The sequence below is a fragment of the Pan troglodytes genome, chromosome 9 (genome assembly GCF_028858775.2).
Source record: "Pan troglodytes isolate AG18354 chromosome 9, NHGRI_mPanTro3-v2.0_pri, whole genome shotgun sequence".
In the NCBI taxonomy this organism is placed as follows: Eukaryota; Metazoa; Chordata; class Mammalia; order Primates; family Hominidae; genus Pan; species Pan troglodytes.
In genome coordinates, this window is record NC_072407.2 from 30,707,878 (window position 1) to 30,732,265 (window position 24,388).

Below are 24,388 nucleotides of genomic sequence, written 5' to 3' on the forward strand. Positions count from 1 at the left end.
CTGGGGAGGTTGAAACCTTGGGAAGCAGCACTGAAGATGAAGAATCATTTTGGATGCAGTTCTGGCTTATTTCTGCCAGTTTTGTGAAAGTGTATATAACTTTGGTCTCTATTTTGGAGCATGGGGTGGCTTGCAGGGCTTGGAAAATGCATGAGGCTTGTGCCTCTGCTTGTATCCTTCAGAACAAGCAGACCAGGAAAGAGTCAGAGCAGCTGAGTTCCACTGTGGCTTGCTACATTACCCTCTGTTTTCTTATTTTTTTAACCTCTCCTTGGAAACTTTAAGAGTACAAACATCTGTTAAGTGAGCTTAACCTTTGCAAATATAAATGAAGCTTAACTTGGGCTATTTCTGGTAAATGCCTATATCAAAGAAAAAAAATGAAACTTAATGCTAACTACTCAGAAACCACCAACTAACTTAGAGATATCTAACTAAGAAATTCCCAATCGGATAGACCAAGTAAGACAACTGTACAGCTGTAACCAATCAAATATTTTCTTTGCTTTGCTTCCATGTTTAACCTATAATTTTTCCCCTTGTGTTCCCTCAGTGGAGGCCTTGAGCTACTTCTATTTGGTAACTGCCTAATTCATAAATCACTGTTCACTCAAATAAACTCTTTAAAAATTTAATTGTGCCTCAGTTTACCTTTTAACCCCGAAAAGAAAAATAATAGTTGAAGAGACCACATGCTAAATCAAGTGAGGAAGAAATGTGAGCTATTTACCTTTGCATTGCCACCCACAGTACCTAATTTAATCTAGTAATTTCTCAATAAATGGAGGCAGCAAATAATTGAGAGAAAAGACAAACCGACTTCAGTTCACACCCCAGCTCTGCCACTTCCTGCTGAGATGACAGTAGTAATGCTGGGCTCAAAAAGTTGAAAGAGTTAAGTGAGTCTCTCTGCATCTCTCTTACACATACACACACACACACACACACACACACACACACCCCAAGAGGAAGTATAAATATACAATAAGTACCAAATAAGGTAAGATAAAACATTAAAATTTTTCTTGACTGAGAACTTACAGCTTAGCATGCTTTTCTGTTTTGCAAGAGATGCATCGCTGAATAGTTGATTGATTGACCCCATAGATTCCGAGCCAAGTAAAAGTTCCTCCCACTGTGATAGTCCAAAAAGTGTGTCGCCTGAGAGGATCTACATCGAAGCTATGAGACAGAGAGAAATGAGTGAACAAAGATATTCCTTTGATGCCCAAGATATTATTTTAGGTGATAAGGTCATGTAGCTAAGTCTTTGTAAAGTATGAAAAAGTTGCATTGGACATACTCAAATATATGTAGTCGAGATCCATTTGTTGATTGCTCTAATACATTGTGGAATCCCCCAGCATGAGTTGATCCTTGAATGAGAACCGTTAAGAAGCCCACAATCATGACAACCATCTGAAATGCATCTGTCCACACCACTGCTTTTAATCCTCCCTGAAATAGAGAGAATGTTTGAGTCCTTGAAAACAAACCCTGTGACTCTTCTGGCTCTGCAAAGCCTCTCTGCTAATGCATGCATGCATTCTTTTGTTTATTCAGCATCAGCAACTGAGGATCTTTTATGTGCCAAGTACCATGTTAAGCATGAGAACAAAATGGAAAGTGAAAGAGACATACCCCTTCCTTAACTTTATAAAGTTTATAACCTAATGGGAGAAGCAGATGTTAGACAACAAGATAGTGATTTACTTAAAAATGTGGAAAGCGCAATTAAGAAAGACAGGTTACTATAGGAGCATAAAACAGGGAGCCCTGACCTGGTCTTGAGGAAATGATGTTCAAGCTAATTTCTGAAGAATGAGTAGGAATTTACCAACTACAGAGGACAAACAGAAGAGGGAACCAGCATGTGTGAAGAAGCACAACTCCCTGAGGAAATACAAGAAAGCTGGAAGATGTTGGTCAAAGGTGTGAAACACCCAAAGAGGAATTTGCTCTGTGGGTGAATTTGCTAGAGGCCTGACCACACAGACTTTGATGAGGACACTTAAATGTTTTCTCAAGAGCAATAAGGAAGCATTAGCAAGAGTTATATGATGAGAGATTTTGTTTCACAGCAGTTTCATTGGTGATTGTGTGGAGAATCAACTGCAGGAAAAGAAAAGGAGTTGAGAGACCATCTCATTTTATTTCAGCAGTCCATGCCCAATATGATTGACAGATAGAGGTAAGGTAGAGATGAAAAGAAGTGGATGGACTGTTTTGGAGGTAAAATCAACATAACTTAGGATTCATTGAATACAGGTGGTAAAGAAGTAAGGGAATGAAAACTAACAAATAGGATCTGGCTTGCACAACTAGAAACGCTCTTTGCAAAATTAGTGACAGGGAATATATTTTGGGAAACTGAGATGGTAGAATATCAAACAAAGAACTAGGAAGGAAGAGTATATTCCAGACATTCATAGAGGAATGAGTTTTAAGAGCTACAGAATGGTCAAATGGTGAGGTAAGTGGAACAGAGTTCCAGGAGGATGAATCTAATAGTAAAATTTAGGATACAATGATTAAGCAAGAGGTTAGAGCAGTGGTTATGAAACCCAGCTCCCCTTTAGAGTCACTTGAGGAATGTAAAAGGAAAAATAAATAATTAAATAACATTTAAGCCCTATCCCCAAGGGTTGTGAATTAATTAAGGTCTGGATTGGGGCCTGGTCCTCAGCGTCTTTTGAAAGCTCCCCAGTTGACTCTAGTGTAGAATTACAGTTGGGAATATTTGGGCAAGAAGAAGGAAGGAAAAAGAGAGGCTGTTGTAGTATTACAGGTATAGAAGCCCTTAGGATGACGATCTATGTGGGATGAGCAAGTGGGGAAAGATGAAATGAAGTGATATATCAATAAGTGCTTGGGAAATGAATGAGCCCTATGAAAATGAAATGACGTGGTATTTTTAACATTGAAAAACAGAATTATCATCTCTGGTTACTCCTCCAGAGTGTCAAGAACTTTAGTGAAAAGATGACAGGCTTCATCTTCATCTTGAGATGAAAGAAGACATTGGGGTTGCCCCATCACTTCCTTTGTAATTAAAATTGAAATTCAATTTTAAAAATAGACATTAAAATACCTGCCAAAGGCACTGTATTTATATATTTTGTTCACACATGGTTTGAGGAATAATAAATTTCTTACCTGTTACCTCCTATGTAGCATTAGCTTAATTTTCTTAAATCCATTAAGCCTTCAAAACCCAAATCTCAATGTAAGATTTTAGTGCTATGAAGACAAAATGTCAAAGGCCTCTGTTTTCAGAGGATACTTGGCATTGGTTGTGCAGAAATCTGCATAAACTTGGCATAAGGCAAGAGAACAAATCACTTTATCAGATATTAATCAAAAGGCAGATTATAGCCACCATGAAGACTTGTCTGACTCCTTCATACAGCGAGTCCTCACCTCTTTTCTCTGTCATACACACATACACACACACACACACACACACACACTTACCTTCTTTAATACTGAGGGTACCTTGCGTGTCACCCGCATATTTAATCAAACTGCCTTGTTTGGGGTCTAATGTTTGCCCTACTAAACTACAGAACCCTGGATGGCAACAAACACTTTCTCTTTTCTCTTTCACTGGTTATTTTAAATATTTTATACATCCACAGGCTTAGCAGAGTAAAGAGACGGCAATATGAGCAAAGGTGAAGCCTCTAATTTGACGAGAGAGAAGAACAGAGGTGTGGTACAGAGATTATATGGGTAGATTGGATTCATAGAATGAAAGATTTTTAACACCAGGCTAAGGAGCTTATAATTTATCTTGTGAACAATAGGAAGTAACAAGAGAATTAGATCAGTAAAGTTGCATGAAGAAATGAATATTTTAAGAAGATTAATCTGACAGAGGTATGCAGGGTGTGGGAGCAAGAAGAGGCTGGAAGCACAAAACCAGTTAGAAGGTAGTTTATTTTAGTTTATTGTGATTATAAAAATATCTGGATGTTTCTGATGTCATGTTTTTTGGTTTCTATTTGTCCTACTTTTGCTATGCTTGTTTTTCTCTTTTCTTCTTTTGCTTTGATGAATTGAGGGTTGCTTTTTCAAACTCCATTTTTCTTAACTTTGACTATTTTATTGAAATGGGTCCCCTTGAAATTTTGCCATGCATTTTAAATGTAGAGTAAATATTTAAGCAATGCCGTAATCCTCAGAAATTCAAGGATGATGAAACATTTAAGTCTGAGTACTCTCTTCCTGATTTACATTCTATTTTTATACAGTTTGGGGGTAATTCTTTTTTCTAAATTTCAAAATGGCATATAATTATAATTATAATTATTGATATATTTTATATTTTAAATTGTACAATAATATAAAACATTTAATAATATATAAATTATAAAATAATGGTTATCATTTCGTACCAAAAATAGTTTAACTAGACTCATTAAATGTTTACTATTTTATTTTCTTATCAATTATTCTGTTTAAAACTGTCATATTTTAATGTTTTCCCTTTCTCCCACAGTATCTCCTCTAGATTTTTCTTTAGGGAAGATCTGTAAGTGCTAAATTCTCTTTGGTTCCTGACACTCAACTCCTGAAAGATAGTTTTGTCAAAAACACAATTATGACTGGGTCTGGAATACTTTTTCCTCAATGCTTTGAATGTATTATCCCACTGTTTCTGGTTTCCATTGTTGTTGCTAAGTGTCCCTCTTTAAGTATCTCTTTCTCCTTCCTCTGGCTCTTTTTCAGGTCCTCCATTTGTATTTGCTGTTCTACAGTTTCACTAATGTATCCAGATATAAACGTATTCTTTTTCTTTCTGCTTTAAGGTTACACTTTCTAAATCTATATATACTTATATTTTATCATATCTGAAAAATTACAATCCATAATTTTTTGAAACACTACCTCACCTCCATTCTATTTATACTCTCCTCTGAGACTTCAATTGGACATGAATTAGACCTTCTTATTTTGTCCACCATATGTCTCCATTTCTATTTCACTTTTTTCATCTTCTTGTCTCTCTGTTATTCTTTAGGTTATTTCTTTGGATAGAGTTTCCATCATATTCATTGTCTCTTCAAATATATTTTCTCTTTATCATAATCATTATATTGTGTGGTCAGTTATTCCTGATGCTTACTCATCTTTGAAATTACATTCTTTATTTATTTCAGTTGTTTATGCATATCTATTCTCTTATTCAGTATCTTTTAATACCAAAATATTTTGTTCTTGAGAGGCTAAATCTTGTTTGTTGCTTTGCTGATCCTCACTCACAGTAAATTGCTATTTTGTATTTTTTATGATATTTTGTTAAAGTTATTGTTAGATCTTTATCTGTGTGTAAATATCTTATAGTCTTCAGTTGGATTATTCCTCCAGAGAGGATTTGCACTTTTTCCTTGCAAAACCTGAAGTGCATCACTGGAGTAAAACCATGCCAGCTCCCCCCAAGGATTCTAGCTTAATGTTATAGTCCCAAGCTCAGTTTCCCTACATTTTCACTGACCCAAATTTCAATACCTTAATAGTAGTAGTACTGTTATCACCACCTGCCTTCAAGTCAGCCTCATGCATCCTGCCTACCCACAACACTCCTTCCAAATATCAGCCCTGATAATTAATATATTTCAAATTGCTTTATGTTATTTTGTTACTTTGTTTTTGGGGGAGAACACTTACTTAGGGAGCTATGATACCTTTTTCAAGGCAAGCAATGCATTAAAAATTGTTATATCCAGCATCTAGCTGATCTTCTCTGGACAGGTACCTCAGAGCAACTAATCTATTATATGAGGTCAGAGGTAAGAGGAGCAAGAGCCTATTCTTTTAGCATAGGTGGGAAGAGTTGAGTGTCTGGAATAGAATCATGGTAATGAGAATGTAATTTTTAAAAATGAAGACAAAACTAAGTGCAAAGAAATAATGGGATTTGCAAGTATGAAAAAGATCAGGCTATTTTAAAATTGTATATAATTGGAATAGATGTTACAAAGAGTAGGTGATATGCACATAACACCAAAATACATGAATCATCTGCTATATGAAAATATATTAATTTTTGATTTTTATCTATAGTGAAGGAAAGATAATTCAACTGTCTGGGAACCACTACCATATGCTTAACTGGTTAATTATAGGTTGTACATGGTACAATGACTCAGAAGAATAAAGATTATAGTTGCAGGGAATGGGCAAACAATAGGTGCTCAATGAATGTTTAACTAAACTATATATAATTGCATTAATTACATAAACATGCTGTCAATAAAACTCAGGCTCCTTAATTAAAAACAGAGCATGTGTAAAGCCAAGTGGTAAATGTAATCCAGGCTTACCCAGAAATACAAGACAAAAACAAGCTGTGAAATCCTCAAGTTTATAAAATAGCAGCCATCATTGCTCACTTGTATGTACATTTTTTTATTTCTCAACCAGTAGACAGTGAAGTATAAAGTGTAAAGTATAAGTGCCATCTGTGGTTTATGAGGGCCGTGAATGAATAAACTATTTTTCTCAGAAGTAGCATAGGGTCACCTATTCTCTAATCAAGAAGACTTTTTCATTAGATTTTTTTCTTATTAGGCATGATTTTCTTGAATGAGTGCAGAGATTAAATTCTCCTAAAGGTTGGTAATGAAAAGAATGTTAAACAACAGCACCTTCCTCAGGAAACTGTGACAGATAAGCCGACATACTTCTGCTTAATTTTGGAATAACGAATTCTGCTATAATTAGATGCCTATTGCTGGAGATTTGCCCTTATCCCATATTAGGAGGTAGTGTTAAATACTTCTTCACAGCTAGATACATACCAGGGTACAGTAGAATGTGCAAACAATTCCTGTTGCAAACACAGAGCCCCAGAGATCAAACCCAGTCACTAGGAAAGAAGAAAAAAATATTAAAAGAAGTTTCCTTCAAAAAATTAAAAGAGCAAGTTTTATGAGGAAAAAGACACAATATTTTATCAGTGTTCTTTGTAGGCAAAAATAAAATCAAATTAGAGTTTTCCCTCATTAAATTTTCTCACCTTCGAGAAAGATTATTTTTATTATATTTTTATACTTCTAGCTAGTCCATACATTTCATGTAATGTTAAGTCAAATTGTTCCTCCTAAGATCTTGTAGCTTCCAATCTTTGATCCAAATGTTTTGTTTTTGAGTTTCTGTTTTTCTCAACAAAGTTAGTCTGAGTACTCTGAAATCACCTAAACATCATCCATGAGCAGGGATATAAAAGGAAATAATGGCCTTAGAGGTTCCACTAGGAAGACTCTTGGGCAGAAAGTCAGTAGACTTGAATTTTTATTCAAACAACCCACTTCTCTTCTCTGACCATCATGAGAAACATGAACAAAAATTGAGTTTTAATAGATCTTTGACTTTTTTTCTAGGAAAACAATCCTTTTATTGAATGTACCTAGCATATATAGGTATACACCTGCCATGGTGGTTTGCTACACCCATCAACCCGTCATCTACATTAGGTATTTCTCCTAAGGCTATCCCTCCCCTAGCCCCCTACCCACCAACAGGCCTCCAGTGTGTGCTGTTCCCCTCCCTGTGTCCATGTGTTCTCTTTGTTCAACTCTCACTTATGAGTGAGAACATGTGGTGTTTGGTTTTCTTTCCTTGTGATAGTTTGCTGAGAATGATGGTTTCCAGCTTCATCCACGTCCCTACAAAGGACATGAACTCATCATTTTTATGGCTGCATAGTATCCATGGTGTATATGTGCCACATTTTCTTTATCCAGTCTATCATTGATGGGCATTTGGGTTGGTTCCAAGTCTTTGCTATTGTGAATACTGCTGCAATAAACATATGTGTGCATGTGTCTTTATAACAGAATGACTATAATCCTTTGGGTGCATACCCAGTAATGGGATGCTGGGTTCTAGATCCTTGAGGAATCGCCACAGTCTTCCATAATGGTTGAACTAATTTACACTCTCACCAACAGTGTAAAAGCGTTCCTATTTCTCCACATCCTCTCCAGCATCTGTTGTTTCCTGCCTTTTTAATGACCGCCATTCTAATTGGCATGAGATGGTATCTCATTGTGGTTTTGATTTGCATTTCTCTAATTACCAGTGATCTTTGACTTTTAACAATCCATGCTTTTTTATTCCTGTTGCTTCTAAGAATGTATATCATAAAATCAGATTACAAGTCCAAAGCACAAAACTCAGAGGAATATCAAAATAAAAAGGACTTTCTTGGCAGCTCTTATCTAAACCTCACTGCCTCTGAGGTTAATATTTCTCAGTATAAGCACATAGCCGAATTAAATGGAATATTGAGGACGTTCGATACGGCAGGTGTCATTGTGAAGTTTACTTTGACTTTTTTTTCTTTCCTTTTTGTTTTTAGGATTCTATTATTTTGAAAGAATAGACTATAAATTTTAGTGTAACTATTACAAGCAACTTTTATACTGAGATTATCTACTTCATGAGATTACTGAAGTCCCTATGTTATAGATGACCATACTTAGCAACATATACCATACCAAAACTGCCATAATTCCAATGATTTAAAAACAAAAACCAAATCCCAAACAAACAAAAGCAATCAAAATTGGTATCTAGAAGTATATGAGTCAAAACCAAGTAACTGTTTGCATTATTTTCAATGTTTAATCAATATTTAGAGCTTTATGTAATGACTTCTAATAGTAATTCAGAATCCCCTAACCAGAAGAATATCTCCCCAACAAAGTATTTTATTTCTAATTCTGCAAGGTGAGAATTTAGGCATAAAAATGGTAAAATATGCCAAGAGAATGCTGATAACTCACCTTGATTGAGTGCCAGGGCAGGAGCATACACCACCACTCCTGTGTAGAGAATCTGGTAGAGAAACAAGAATCAGGTTGGCAGTGAGAAAGGCACATAGAAAGGAAAACTGCCTAGAAAGTTCTTTATTGACGTTAGACTTGTATTCTCTTCAACTTGTTCATCAAACATTGCATTCCTGTCGACTCTAATTTTGAAGTTGCTCACCACTATCAGTAGTCTGTAGAGGGGATGTAATCATTAGATGGAGGAAGAGAGTTGGATTTTCAAAATTGCTACTAATTTTGAGATATTATGGTTATATTTTGTATATCTCTAAGGGATACAAAAATAGACTTAATTAAGTTTTGATTCATCTTCCTTCTATCCATTTTCCTGATGCACGCATCACAGTGAACTCTCTACCGACTTCATGAGGAGCTTTACTAAGCAACAGAAGCATATTTTAGCAGTTTGCTGAAATATGGAATTTAGAGGTGAGATAGAAAGAATCTGCGAGGAAAAAGTACTGTGCTGGGAAGACTAACAACATGGGTGATCTCCATAATGAATATGTCTTCTAATTCCCAGAAGTGCAACCACTACCCTGCTGGAAATAGGTCCAGTTTCTCCAGTTTCTATTCGGAATTTCACCATGTAGAGATTCATGTTAGGGTTTTAAAAGGCAAATATCTATGGGCAGGTAAAGGAGCATGGTTTTCCTCCATTTTCTTGCCTAAATTCTTCAGTCAGTGTGTGGGAGTTTTGATTAAGAAGAGGGAAGAAGCTTATCTTCTAGGAGAAAGTACTTGGTGAGTAGTAGGAAGTATATCAATGCCGTGCCATGGGCAAATCTGGAGCAGCATGAAGACATCCCAAAGCTGGGGGTGTGGAAAAGGAGTTCATAAGAAAGAGAGGGAAGTAGGAGTATTAGCTGGGAATATTGTCTTAAAATGACTTTCTGCAAAATAGGTATTTCTGCTTCAACTCAGTTAGTGGTTAAAAACAAACAAGTAAAAACAAAAACAAAAACAAAAAAAGCAAAACCTAGTTATCAGACCATTTCATATCAAATCTAGAGCAACTTGTGCAGGTTAAACAGCAGTAAAATACGTGTTAAGAAAATGTGGGTGGCTTATACACACACACAAACGGCTTTTTTTCCCTTTGTGGCTTGCAATATACATTTGTTTGTTATTTTTAGTACATATTAAAAGTGCTATCTTTGGAAGAAAGTAGCGTCTTCTTAGTATTAAGTGTCCTTTAGCTGAGTTTATTGCCCCCAAAATAAACAAACCTATATCTAGTAACCTCACAGTTTCCACATCTGCAGCAGCCATGACCACTTACCGTCTGTACAATGTAGATGACTGTGGCAGCATAGCGAACTGGTTTATTGAATCGTAGTTGTAAGTACTAAAGGAAACAGAAAGACATGCAGAGTCAGTGAGGTTTAGATAAGAACTGCTAAGAAAGTCCTTTTTATCTTGGTATATCCTCTGTTGTGCTCTGGACTTGTAATCTGATTTTATGATATGTATCCTTAGAAGCAACAGGAATAAAAAAGCATGGATTGTTCAAAGTCAAAGATCTATTAAAAATCAATTTCTGTTCGTGTTTCTCATGATGATCAGAGAAGAGAAGTGGGTTGTTTCAATAAAAATTCAACTCTATTGACTTTCTGCCCAAAAGTCTTCCTAGTGGACTCACTGAAGCCATTGTTTCCTTTTATATCTTTGCTGCTCCAAATTTAGTTCAATCCTTTATTTTCTCTTTTCTGGATTGCTGTTGTGGCACTCCAATTGATCTCCCTAATACCATCTGTGCCCACTCATCCTATCAACCACATATCTCCCATATCAATTCTTTTAAAGCAGAGATCTGATCATGCTGCTCTTTTTCTCAAATTCTTCAACAATTCTCTATCATTGACATACAAAGTGCATATCCCAAGCTTGATATTCCAAACCTTCCATTGTCGGACCCACGCCCTCCCTTTCTTATATCACTAACCTTCACATAATTTATTCTCCACATGCAATTATTGTTTATCATTCAGCTAACATGTTTTGTGCTTTTTCAGACCTTTCCTTCATTTAGGCAGAACTCTCAATATAAGAGCCCCTCTCCCCAAATTTCACAAAGTCTTAGTCATCTGTCAATAGATGGAAGGAAAAGTAAATACATTCTTTCAGATATAGAATTATGCAGTTGAAATAGTCTTTCTTCTTTCACAGATGAGAAATTCAAGGCTTAGATCATTGATGAAAGCATCAGCCCAATTGCTATTCCTGGCTCTGCTCATATTTCATCCTCTGAGCTCATATGGCACTAATATTAAGACTTTTTCATGGTTATCAGTTGCTATCTTATATTTTGGTGTTGAATTTGATTATCTCTCTGTATTAGTTTGTTATTAATACTGTATAAATTAATTGCCACCAATTTGTTGTCTTTAAACAACAGAAATTTATTACCTCTCAGTACTGAAAACCAAAAGTTAAAAATCAATTTCACTGGGTCAAAATCAAGGTGTGAGCAGGAGACTCCTACACGAGGCTCTAAGGAAAAGTCAGCTTCCTGCCTTCCTGCTGTTAGTGGCTGCTGGCAGTCCTTAGCTTCTGGTTCCATCACTCCAATTTCTGCCTTTACAGTTACATTGCCTTTTCTTTTGCCTGTCAAATTTCCCACTACCTCCCTCATATAAGGATATATGTGATTGATTGCATTTATATAGAGCCTCTCTGGATAATCCAAGACAATTTTCTCACCTCAAAATCCTTTAAACACATTTGCAGTAATCCCCTTTAAAACGAACAAAAAAAACATGTAAAGTAATATTTACAGCTCTCAGGGATTACACCTGGATATATACTGGGGAAGGTATGCTGTTTTCAGCCTACCATATTTACTATTCCTAATATACAAGTACTGTTCTATTTTATTCATTTTTATCTTTATCATTTACACATTCATTCATTCAACAAATGTTTGTTACCTGCTTTACATATTGCATTCTGACACAAAATGATAAGCAAATATGATATAGTCCATACCATAGAGGATCTTACAGATTAGATGAAGTGACCATTAACAAATATTTATATTAATGAAAGTAAAGTTGCAATTGTGATAGGTACTACAAGAGCTAAAAGTAGCTGTGAACTTCCTAAATAGTAGAATCTCATTTACTGTTTTGGAGATTAGGAAAAATTTTTCTCAGTAAGTATTCTAGAAGACATTAATATATGTCTTTCAGTATATAATAAACATGTATTGAATAAACACCATAAAATTTTAAAGTATCAATTGGCTTGAGGATTAAATTTCTTGCTAGTAGTTTCTACTTGATAGTAGTTCTTTCTTTTCTGAATTTAAAAAAATCATTTTGATTAAATCAAGGATTGACAATCAATTTATCCTTTCCCTAGAAACATTAGATAAATGTTTCATGGCTTACAATTGGCCCTTCTTTGAAACAAAGGACTTCTCTTGGCAGAACTGTGACTCCATTTTATACTAACTCACATTCTCAATTTATCCTGCCAGATTCTCCCAAACCTGAGGTAGAAAACCACCTTATTTTCAGGCCCTCTCTTCAGATGATACATTCTGTGAGCCAGAATGTATAGTCCGGTGAATATGTGAATGAGGGCATCAGACATAAGGAAAATATTACAGAGGAAGGGAAGTCAGTGAGGAGTCAGCAGTCACAAATATCATAAGGTAGAAAACACTGTGAAATGTCTGTGGTGAAGACACCTTGGGTTCACATCTTGTGCCCTTGGGAAGACTATTTTCTGCCACTAAGCCATGATTTTCTCTTCTGAAAGTGGATGTTGTATGGATCAGATGGTGGGAAGTATGATAATGCCAAGTACAGAGCTAGGGCTATAGTAGGATTTAATGACTGCTGTGGTCTCTGAGGGTGCAACAGCCATAGTTTATTGGCATTCCCTGTTCCAGTACATGTTGATGGCATCTAAATGTGCCTGAGATTATCTGCTTGAGAGTGTTCTGAGCCTTTGCACAGGGCCATAGGGCAGATCAGAAAGGCTTGAGGGTGTTATCATCGGCACTCAGCCAATTACTAAATGGGGTTGGAACAAAATACCCTGGCTTTTTGCCTTTCAGTGAGGACAACCCTGAGACGCACTTTATATTGTCTCTTAGAGATCCCCAGTTGGATTGAACCCCAGTTGTTCACAGTGGTAACCTGCTCAAAATTACATTTTTTATTGGCATCTTTTTCTTCTGTCTCACGTTGCCACTTGTCTATCACTGCTTACTAGAATCACTTCCCCCAAATCAACTTGCATTCGAATCCTTGTTTCAGGATCTGCTTCTAGTAGAATGCAACTTAAGACAGAGACATTTCTAGTAAATATATTGCAAGTACAAATTTTGAAAATGCTTCTGTAATGAGGTGTGTTCTCTTTCTGAGAGGAACTCTTTTCTATCACATAAAGAACTCAGGATAGCCTACAGGAGGATGAGACTAAAGGTAACAAGGACAAGCTGTCTCATTTGCATTCCCCTAGGCCAGCAAGCTGCTAGCCAACTAGCTACCTTATGGAAGTCACATAGATGGTCCCAAGTGAGACCAGCACAATTTTATGGGGCCCATCTGAGCCAGGCAAAATTGCTAATCTGCAGAATTGTGAAAAACTAAAATTGTTATTTTGAGACATTTATTTTGGAGTAGTATGCTACATAGCAATAGATAACCATGAATACAAAGATTGGCACTAGAAGTGGGGAGGTGTAACAAAAACCAAAAATATGTAGCATTAGCTTTGGTACTGGGTGGCACAAGGAAGTCTGGAAAACATAAGGGGCAACGAATCCTGAAAAACAGTAAAGCCACAAGGATATTGCTATGGGGATCTTGAAAAAAATCAATGGTTTTCCCATTTCAGTTAAGTTCCACTCAACCCAGTAAAATTACAAAGACAGTACTAGAGAAAAGCTATATGAACAAAGACCTGATCAGAAATCAGGCTCCTTGAATTCCAGTTTGAGATTTGCTGGCATCTCACTCTGTGATCTGTGCTTCAGGATTCTCGTCTGTGAAAGAAGAAAGACTGTTGCAACTGCATAATTCTATATCTGAAAGAATTTATCCACTTTTCCTTTCAGTGTATTCACTCATTCATTCAGTGGTCACCTTTGGTATATATATAAGCTATTCCTATTGTCAAAAGTAAAAATGCAACAGAGAAATTGCATGCTTCATGCCTGCTTGTAAAAATACCTGAGGTGACATTTACCAACATTATGATGGATTATTTTCAGAACCCCAAACTTGATCCAGCCATACTCTTTTCCATCTCAGGAAATACCAACTCTACTTTTCAGGTTGGTTCGAGCCCAAATAACATAGAGCCAGCCTTTACTCCTCTCTCTCCCTCCCCACATCCAATCCATAAAAGAAATCTGGGTGCTTGCCCCCCACTTTCAAAACATATTTACTTGCATTCATCCTCTCTTACAACCCTATTACTATCATCTCTTGCTCAGATTATGTAAGTACACTCCCAATTACCTCCCCGCTTCAGCAGTAAAAGCCCTAAAATTATTCTTAATATCTAGCTAGAGTAATCCTCTTAACATACAAATCCCATCATGTCACTTCCCTTCCCAAACACTGTAATGACCCATCATTTCTAGAGTAAAAGCTAATCCCTATGATGACCTAAAAGGCCCCATAACGTTGGTTCAGACCCTAAATATCTCTTTTACAACAAATATTATATAGCACCATTTACTCTGCTGAAATAGTATTCAATAATATCTTATAGATAAACATTGAATTTCTCAAAATATAAATATAATTACTAACAATACCACCACTGTTATTTGAAGGAGAACTAAAAGGAAAGCATTTACCTAAAAAAAGTATGTAATGTATAAATGCTCAGAAACCACTGTACAAGAAAACACAGTGAAATAGTAGCCCAGGCATTATCATAAAGAAAATTTGAAATTGAAGAGAAGTAAGTAGTTCAGAAGCCAAGAAGTCCAAGAAATATGAGAGAATTGGTAAACATTGGCCTATAAGCCAATATTAAATTAGGTAAATAATAGCAAACTAGATTTATGAGTGTATGATAAGAGAAGGAAGGAAATAACTTTAAAGTGAAGATAATATTATGAGACTAATAATAAACTGTACAATTGAGATAATGAAAATATATGATATTGCAAACTAGCTAAGCCTAAATTATCACTTGAGGGTGAGAAGAATTCCCTATACATTGACTTGTGACAAGGTAGTGATAAAGTAGCACAGATGGCATATCTTAGTCTTGAAATCCCACTGCATATCGAGGCATTTAAATCAGTTGGCTATTGCTATATAACACCCGCCTCCAAACTCATTGGCTCAAAAACCAAAAATTTATTATTTCTCGTAACTCTGAGGGCAGGCTGGGTGATCTCTCTGGTTTCATCAGGACTTTCATGTAGCTTCAGTAACTTGGAAGATCAATGGAGAGAGGTCTGACATGGCCTCACTCACAGGTCTGGTAACTTGTATTGGCTGTCGGCTGGGTGTCTCTGTTCTCTATGTGTCCACTGCTGCTCCTGAAGCTAGATCAGCTATGCCAGCTTCCTTACATAGCAGCATCAGGGCAGCATTCCAAGAGGACAAAGGCAGAAGCTACAAGGCTCAGAAGGCCTAGGCTCCAAGCTCACAGAACATCACTTTAGCTACATTCTGCTGGTCAAAGCAAGTCACAAAACTGGCCAAAGTTCACGGGGTGAATGAAGAGACTCCACCTCTTTCAGTCTTTCGTATTTAAAAAGACCCTAGAAAGCATACCTTTCAATAACTACCAGAGAATGGAGGCTGAAGAAAGAAACAGAAACTGAAGATACTATAGACAGACTAAGTGGTATAAATTTGAAGATAGCAACAACAATGATCATAATAATGCAACACTCTTACATAGTATTTACTATTTGCCAGGCTCTGTTAAACGTATTTGTATACAATACATCATTTACTCCTCACAGACATCCTTTGAGATAGATGTTTTTATTACCACTATTTTACACATGTGAAAACCAGGTATATAAAAGTTAAGTAATTTACGCCAAGGTCATGAAGCTAGCAAGTGGCAGAGCTGACACTGAAAGCCAAGTCAACAGAGTTTAGAGTCCATACTCTTTTTTATTTTATTTTTTTAAAGACAGAGTCTCACTCTATTGCCCAGGTTGGAGTGCAGTGGATCTCGGCAGTTCACTGCAACCTCCCAGGTTCAAGTGATTCTCGTGCCTCAGCCTCTCGAGTAGCTGGGATTACATGTGCGCCACCATGCCTAGCTAATTTTGTGTGTGTGTGTGTGTCTGTGTGTGTGTGTGTGTGTGTGTGTGTTTTAGTAGAGATGGGGTTTCTCCATGTTGGCCAGGCTGGTCTCGAACTCCTGACCTTAGGTGATCCACCCAACTCAGCCTCCCAAAATGCTGGGATTACAGACGTGAGCCACCACGCCTGGCCTAGAGTCCATACTTTTAACTTGCATGCCATAATGCCAATTTTTATAAAGCAAGAGGTAATCCCAAAATAACCTTATGTCTACTTTACACACTCTGGATTACTTACTATTAGGTCGCTAAAAAGTTGAAAATATGTAGAGGCAAAAATAGTAAATATTTTAAAAACAATTTAGTAAATTAAATTCAATGAAGTCCTTATATTTTCAATACTTGCACTAATTTATTAATTTAAAAAGAGAATCAAATCTCCTCAGTTACATAATTGCAATTGGTTTAGTTGTTTTTGCAGTAACTGAGCCATTTTACTAAAACCAGTTACGGCTAAGCATGTATTGAGCAGCATCTATGGAATAGACAGATTGTTCAAAGTAAGTAAACTGTTCAATAATTTTAAGACAATGTTTTTATTTCATTTAATTTCTGGAAAATGTGCTAATTTATAGTGTGTGTATAACTTTTTATTGTAAAGTTACTGTGCACTAAGGTAGTACTAATATGTGCAGTAGTTTTTGAGCATTATGGCATTAAAATATCATGCAGTGCAGAGTGAAATTACTCATTGTATATGTGTCTTTACACACTGAAAGACATCTGATGTCTCTGCCCTCAACTCCCTATACATCAGTAGTGACTCCTAATCATTGTGACAACCAAATAGCCTACAAATATCCCAAGTGCTCCCTCTGTGTGGCACTAGCCCCACTGAGACCCCTGCTGTATGTAACTGGGCACTCCCATCTCTTTGATCTTATCTTTTACCATTGTCCCCTTTGCTGTCTCCTCTCCAAGCACACTGATTTCTTTGCTGTCCTTCAACATGCCAGTCACACTCCTTTTCTAGGGCCTTTGCATCTGTGACTCCTTCAGCCTGAGATGCACTTCCCTTGTCTGGTGCAATTATTTGCTTTCTTCCAGTCTCCATTTAGATGTCCTATTTGATTTGAAGTTTCATATGATCATCCTCTATGAATATGGACATTCTCTACTCATACCAGCATTCCTCCTCTCTATCTCATCCTATTTACTTTACTTTTTCTCCATTTGTTTTTGTAGGACAGGACAGCATAGTTATTTAGCATATGATATCTAAAGTTAGATTGCCTGGTTTGAAAAACTGTTACTTGCTAGCTTTATGTCACTTAGCAAGTTACTTAATTCTATATGCCTCAGTTTTCTAGTCTGTTAAAAGGAGGTGACAGTACCTGTCTAAAAAAGATTGTTTTAAGGCCAAAAGACTTAACACACATAAGGAACTTAGAGAAGTACTTAGCACATAGTTAAATACCATATACATTTGTATTATGATTTTCTTACACAGTATATGTTTATTGACTGCCCTTCTCTGCTATGAAGTAAGCTCCATGACAGCAGGAACTTGGTGCAATGCTTTATGCCTAGGGCTACGAGAATGCCTAGAACAAGCTGGGTGTGGTGGCAAACTCCTGTAGTCCCAGCTACTTGGGAGGTTGATTCAGGAGAATCACTTGAGCCCAGGAGTTTGAGAATGGCCTGGGCAACATAGCAAAAGCCCCATCTCATAAATAAATAAATAAATAAATAAATAAATAAATAAATAAATGGAAGAAAAGAAGAGTGCCTTTTTAAGTATCTTAAGAGTAGATGCTCAATGAGTATTTACTGAGTGAATAGTCATAAAAATTATATTACATAAAACTATGGAATCAATAACACTTTTAAAGACTTCCTAAAAAGTGTTCATTTGCCTGAGTGGCTTTTGAAGGCTAGAATAATGTTTTATACTCATATAGCTTACGTATTTAAAAAAAAAATAGGTCTGTTTTCAGTCTTCTGCAGTGACTTTAGGAGTGATATTGGATAATGAAATAAACACCTTATTAATAGAAACTTATGTTTGATCACATTTCTATATAGAGCATGCAAATTCAATTTTGAACATGATGTCTTCATTGAGAATCGTTGTAAAGCCAAAACACCACTGCCTCATTTCCCTCACATTAAATAATTCCCATATTTGTATTATTTAGCAGTTCCTTCCTGTTAAAATGTTTTGTACTTTTCAAAAATGTTTCCATTTCCTCATTAAAAATTAGTCTTATTATAATTTGTATTAAAGTGCCCTCTACTCTCTGACGGAAAGGCCACTAAGTAGAGATACAGAAAAAATTAGGTTCTCAGGTCACTTTACTATTCAAAAATCTTAACTAAGTCATCTATCTGTATCTCAGTTTTCGTAGCTGGAAAATGGCCATACTCATGAGAGATGTTCTGTTTGCTTTTCAGAATGATGACGTTCACAATAATAAAAAATAACATCAGCCCTCTTTATTGCAAACCTCCTACAAATGAGGCCATACATTAAGTACTCACATAGAGGTTCTCATTTGATCATTAAAATAGCCCTGTGGGATTGTCATCATTATTTTCCTTCTACAGATGGGAAAATAGACATGTCTCTCTCCAAAGCTTAGGCTTTTTACAAAAACATTTTAATGTCTTTCTCATAATGTGTAATTATCCTGAAAATCAGTGAGTGTTCTTCAACTACCAGGTGCTATCATCAAGAGGATGAGAAAAAAAAAATAGAGAAGAATGGAGAAATCATCTTACCTCATAAGTGCTGGTGATACCAGATCTGTAGAACACAGGGAGAAAGAGCTCTGATGTTAAGAGGATGACAAATAGGTAAGCAATGAAGAAGACTAGGAAGGATGCCCCAAAGCGGTAGACTTCAGAAGGGGTCCCCAGGACCGTGACAGCTGACATGAAGCTGGCTGTCAGAGACAAGCTGACAGGGCCAAAGCTCATTTGCCTTCCCCCAACCAGGAACTCTCGGGAAGTTGCCTTTTTTCTCTCCTTAATGGCAAAGAACACCCCAATTCCAGAGGAAATGAAAAAGAGGGCTGCAAATACAACATAATCCCAAATTGCAAAGTTCTTCACCTCCATATTGGAAAGTATGACACCAGAGAGTTTCTTTCAATGAGGTCTCAGGAAGAAGATGTTTCCAAAAGCAAAGTTCAGTACAGTGGATGCTTTGCTGAGAGGAGAGACTGTGATTCCCTGAAGAAAATGATTACCAGAGGCACTCGTGTGAATCTTCAGACACCAACGTGTACTTAGTGAAGATCTCAAAAGTTGACTTCAAAGAAGAATCTGGTGCTGGTATTGGCACCAAGAGATGAGAATTTGAAATCTGACCCTAGCTAAGAGCTGTCTGCTCCTCTCCTAAAGCATATGCCACAGAGAAGGAATTCAGATGTGTTCTGAAATTAATAACCACTGGGGGTGGAATGGACTGGCCAGATAACATGCTGTTTTATCTCTTAGATTTTTTTTAACTTAAGGTTAAACATTACTGGGAAACATAGAATTGATAACAATTTACCACCTCAGCATTTTTAATTCGTGAGATGGAATCTGTAAAATGCAAACACAATCCTCAGCAGTGTCTTCTTCTTGAAGAAGGGAGAGTGAAGGCTGTGTGCCTGCAATTGTCTGAGGCAGTGGATGTGGAGAGAAAGAAGCAAAGGACTAGGAATTCAGAGACCTTTGCTCGAGTCCTGGCTCAACCACGAGAAAGCCATGAAACATTTCATAAATCATTTAACATTTCTGAACTTCACCTGGAACACAGGGATAATAAGACCTTACAAGGTCTTTAAAGACTTAAGTCTTAAACTTCCTGACTCTCTTTGTCTTGATCTGTAAAATGAAAGGTAATAATATGTACCCCATTGGCTATTATCTGTGCTTACAGCAGAGTGCTCTGGAACATCATAGTTTTTCTTTCTTTACTCTAGGACCTAGAAAAATGAATTTGCCATTAATTAATAAATTATTTATAGCCTTCAACTTTATCTTGTCTTTCTCTTATTTTCACCAGGTTACTATCACTGTACCCACAGGCTAAGTTAGAATTAGGACCAGGACAAATTAGAGAAGGAAGGTAACAATCCAGTTATAAATTCCTGTTTCTGCTCTCTTTAGACTCTGTCAATTGTTCCAAAGTACCTCCAGTGCAATTTCTAATTTTGTTCATGCTTCTCCTCCTTCTTCAGTGGCCTTCTCCATCCCCACCTCTACAAAGCTTGTGTATTCTACAAGATCTAGTACTAGTTTTCTCTACTCTGTGAAGCTTTTCTGCCTCTCCACGTCAACTCCTGTAGAACGTAGCCTCCCTAGTACTCACTTTGTACTCAGCCATCATCTTGCCTATTTTAGGGAATCTCTATGTAACCGGCTACAAGAGTCTGTCAGCTGTTCCAATGACCATTTCCTTGAAGACAGAAGCAAAGCTCTAGTCCATATACCCAATACATTATAGCCATTGTAGAAAATAAAAAAATAATTTTTAGAAAGGAGAAAACTAAAATTATCCGTAATACCCAAAGACAGAAACATTTCCAGCCAAACAATAAAACAAAAAACGCTCTAATTTTGCTTTCCACATCTGGATAACTGAATAAATCTTTGCTTCATGAATTTGAATTAGACCCAAGAAAGGTTTAATTAGATAGCTAAAGTATGCTTTTAGTTACCAATAAAAATATGAAGACTCTCCCAAGAGCTGTCTGTGTCCTCTGTTTAAATTCCTCCGCTAGATTTGGAGATTTGATATGATAAATGTTACTGCAAATCTTGGTCTTTAATATATTTACCTTAACCTGGGCTTTTAATTATTTGTATCATGAAGTATTCCAATTATATATGAGGTTTTTGTTGTGATTTCAGCAGAAAATCAGAACTTTTTTAGCTTTCAGAGACTTGACTCCTTTATAGTTTAATATTTACACTACCTAATGGTTAATATTCAATCTATAAAACATGTAATCCCCTTGTATAAGTCAGGTTAAGAATGGTTCAAAACATTATCATCAATAACTTTCTAAAAGTACATACTAGAAACCTATAACAAAAGAGTTAATGAGTACTGATGGTTTTAATTAAACTTTGTGTAGTAACAGTATTATCTACATGACTCCAATTAGTCTTGAATTTTGAAGCGGTAGGGAGCAGAGTGGTTAATACCTGGGATGTGAAGAAACCTTTATGCCTCTTAGGAAAGTATTCCTTGCTTTCAACATTTTGTTGATTATAAGGCACAGCATCAATTCAGTAATTTAATTTTCAGTTATTTTCTATATATTTACCCTTTTCTCCCTTTGGTAGCATTCGTTGTCCTCAAACTCTCTTCTTAATTCCATAAAGACTCACTCCATGCAAAGTTCATGCAGATTGTAAAGCACAGCAGCAATTCATAACTTTTCAGGTGAAAAAAAAAAACAACCCAGTACATTCAATGACCTCATTAATTAGAAGGCACATTTCTATATCAGAAATGCTAATATAGCGAGAAGAAGGAGGGAAAATATGCTTCTTCGACCTGAAGAAATCCCTGTAGCGCCTCTACCCTCTCTCATGTGCACAAAATACTGCCATTTGTATTTGACTCATTTAGTGCAAGGCTTGAGACCCTGTCAGAATATAAACACCATCACCTGTTACTCATACATGGCCTTAACAAGGTCCTGCTATTCAATTACTCACATGCTTAACAAGTTAAATTTGTAATTGCTAACTTTAGTAGTCTCCGCAATGTAAAATAGTTCAGCAATTTGCATGCAACAAGTTGTAATGGGAAAGAAAGAGTTTGATGATATCAAATGCTACCAAAAGAGAAAAAGGTAAAGAACTGGAAAAAATGGGGCATTAAAAACAAAACAAAACAAAACAAAAAACACCATTGTTGCAATGTTGCTAAGAGTGAACTCTGCACACCATGGTTATTTTGGCCTGGGATCGAAGAGAAGAAAATGCACATGATCAAGCCTTGGCCACTTGAGACTAGACTTTCACTAAATTGCTGTCTTCCTTCATCTGTTCTCAAAGCCAATGGGAGTAGGAGTGGTGTACAAGAATAAAATGGCTATTATTTTGCTCTATTTTTATTTCTTATTTTATTTTTTTATTTTTTTGAGACGGAGTCTCGCTCTGTCGGCCAGGCTAGCGTGCAGTGGCTCGATCTCAGCTCACTGCCAGCTCCGCCCCTGGGTTCACGGCATTTTCCTGCCTCAGCCTCCCGAGTAGCTGGGACTACAGGCGTCTGCCACCACACCCAGCTAATTTTTTGTATTTCTAGTATAGACGGGGTTTCATCATGTTAGCCAGGATGATCTCGATCTCCTGACCTCGTGATCTGCCCGCCTTGGCCTCCCAAAGTGCTGGGATTACAGGCGTGAGCCACCGCACCCGGCCCTGTTTTTATTTTAAACTAGGAAGTGGCAAGATTAAAACTATGTTTCAGAAAAATTATTATAATAATTTTTACATATTTCAGTCCAATGAATATTAAGGATGGCTCAAAGAATTCCTCACAATGTGAATAAGCTGCTTAATTGAGATAGTGAAAGTAGTCCTCCCCATAGAGCTTTCTCTCAATGAGCATGCCTATCAAACAAATTCCTGGGAGGCAAATTGGTGATGCCAAACTATACTTTAACAGAAATTATGGGTTAAAAAAACAAACTGCAAAGCAACTGTGGCCATTGCCTCTTTCCAGGAGGAATTGAGTAATTCCTATCCTGAAGAGGATAATTCAATATAATGCTTACTTCTGCTTACAGAGATTGATAGGGAAAAAACCATGTCCAATAATTTTATCATAAAAGACAAAAGACTGCAAATCCAGAAGTTCTCCTCTTCCTGTAAGCTATAAAAGATATGGCCTACAACAGAGGCTTCTTGATTGGCTGATATCTTTATGAATATAGAAAGAGTTGATCTGATGAGCAGGTGGGGAAGATAAAAGAACTCTGCTTGCGAATAAACAGACCTTTAATTTTTTTTTCTTTTTAGTCCATGGGAATGATATTGGAGACTTGTCATAGGAGTGAAGACAAAGAAGTGGCACAAAAATCTGGCTGGTGGCACGGACGTTTCTCAAAAAATATCCCATTGTAAGGAAGAGCTGATGAGATTTTAATAATGGGAATAACTCATATTAAATATTTTTTGTTGTGCTGTGCTGGGGGATAAATTCCTTCTTTACTCCCAGTGTTTAGGGAAAACTTGCTACATCATTGACATTGTATTGTATTTTATCATTAAATTAAAGGGAAAGAAGTTTGTGTTCCACTTTAGGCTCAAAATGGTGGTAGAGATGGATAACTGTTAGAGGAGGTAAAACTCACAAAGGACATAGAGAATACAGCAGAAACAGAAATTGGAGAAAGATCTCCTGGGATCTTTACAGTCTTGAGGTTGAAGAGGAAAAGACCACTTGGTATTCGATTCTACCAAAGTCAGAAGGTTGAGCTTTCTTTTCTTTATTTTTCTTTTTTCTCTTCCTCTTTTCTCTCCTTCCTTCCTTCCTTCCTTCCTTCCTTCCTTCCTTCCTTCCTTCCTTCTTCTCCCTCTCTATCTCTCAAAGGGAAAAGTAATTTGAGAATGCTGGAAGGTTGAAGAATTTGAGTTGAGGATTTGCCACTCCACTTTCATTCAAATACCCTTATTAGAAAAATGTTTGCCCTCCAAGGCTATTTGTGTTAAGTGGAAAACATTCTTTAGCCCGAACAAAAGACCAAGTCTCTTTTTACAGTCTCTTACTAAGGTATCTTGTGATTTTGGACATATCACTTAATTTCTCTGATTCTTAGTGGCCGCATTTGTAAAAATGAGAATATATCAGATTAATAGCAAGATAATTAAATCAACGTAAGTAATTAAATTACCTTTTCAAGTCTGCTCAAATGTCACCTTCCTTGACCAACCTATTTAAATTGCAAACCCTAACACTCAAAATCTCCCTTCACAGCTGTAAATTTTCTCCAAGAAATGTATCCTTTACTAATATACTATATATTTTAAATGTTAGCATCCCTCTACTGGAATGTAAGCCCCTAAAGGACTTTGTCTATTTTACTCTCCGATGTACTCTTAGCATCTAGAAGTTCCTATCCCATAGTAGACACTCAATAAATTAAAATAAATTACATGAATTCTAGGAGTCTCTTCCATGTTTACAATTTAGGTTTAATTCCTCTTTTACTGAAAAAAAAAACTTAAGTTTTTCAAGCTTTTATTTAGATTGAAATATTTATCTATTCACAAACATGTTTCCATGCAAATAAAAACTGAA

The 24,388-nt window shown here is 36.5% G+C and overlaps 1 protein-coding gene across 3 annotated transcripts in view; it reads right to left on the minus strand.

The window, feature by feature from the left end:
- SLC5A12 (solute carrier family 5 member 12) overlaps positions 1-21,506 on the minus strand; it is a 56,355-nt gene extending 34,849 nt beyond the window's left edge. The window contains exons 1-6 of one of the 3 annotated variants that reach the window (XM_508335.9): positions 18,859-19,543; positions 10,120-10,185; positions 8,793-8,844; positions 6,804-6,871; positions 1,304-1,458; positions 1,042-1,182 (exon numbers count right to left, since the gene is read on the minus strand). In XM_508335.9, the coding sequence (XP_508335.2) occupies positions 1,042-1,182; positions 1,304-1,458; positions 6,804-6,871; positions 8,793-8,844; positions 10,120-10,185; positions 18,859-19,197 (821 nt within the window). In that variant the 5' untranslated portion in view covers positions 19,198-19,543. Of the gene's footprint in view, positions 1-1,041; positions 1,183-1,303; positions 1,459-6,803; positions 6,872-8,792; positions 8,845-10,119; positions 10,186-18,858; positions 19,544-21,401 lie in introns of those variants that run through there. The other 2 variants (XM_009460119.5, XM_009460120.5) reach the window with 2 other exon arrangements.
- Positions 21,507-24,388: the final 2,882 nt, after the last annotated feature.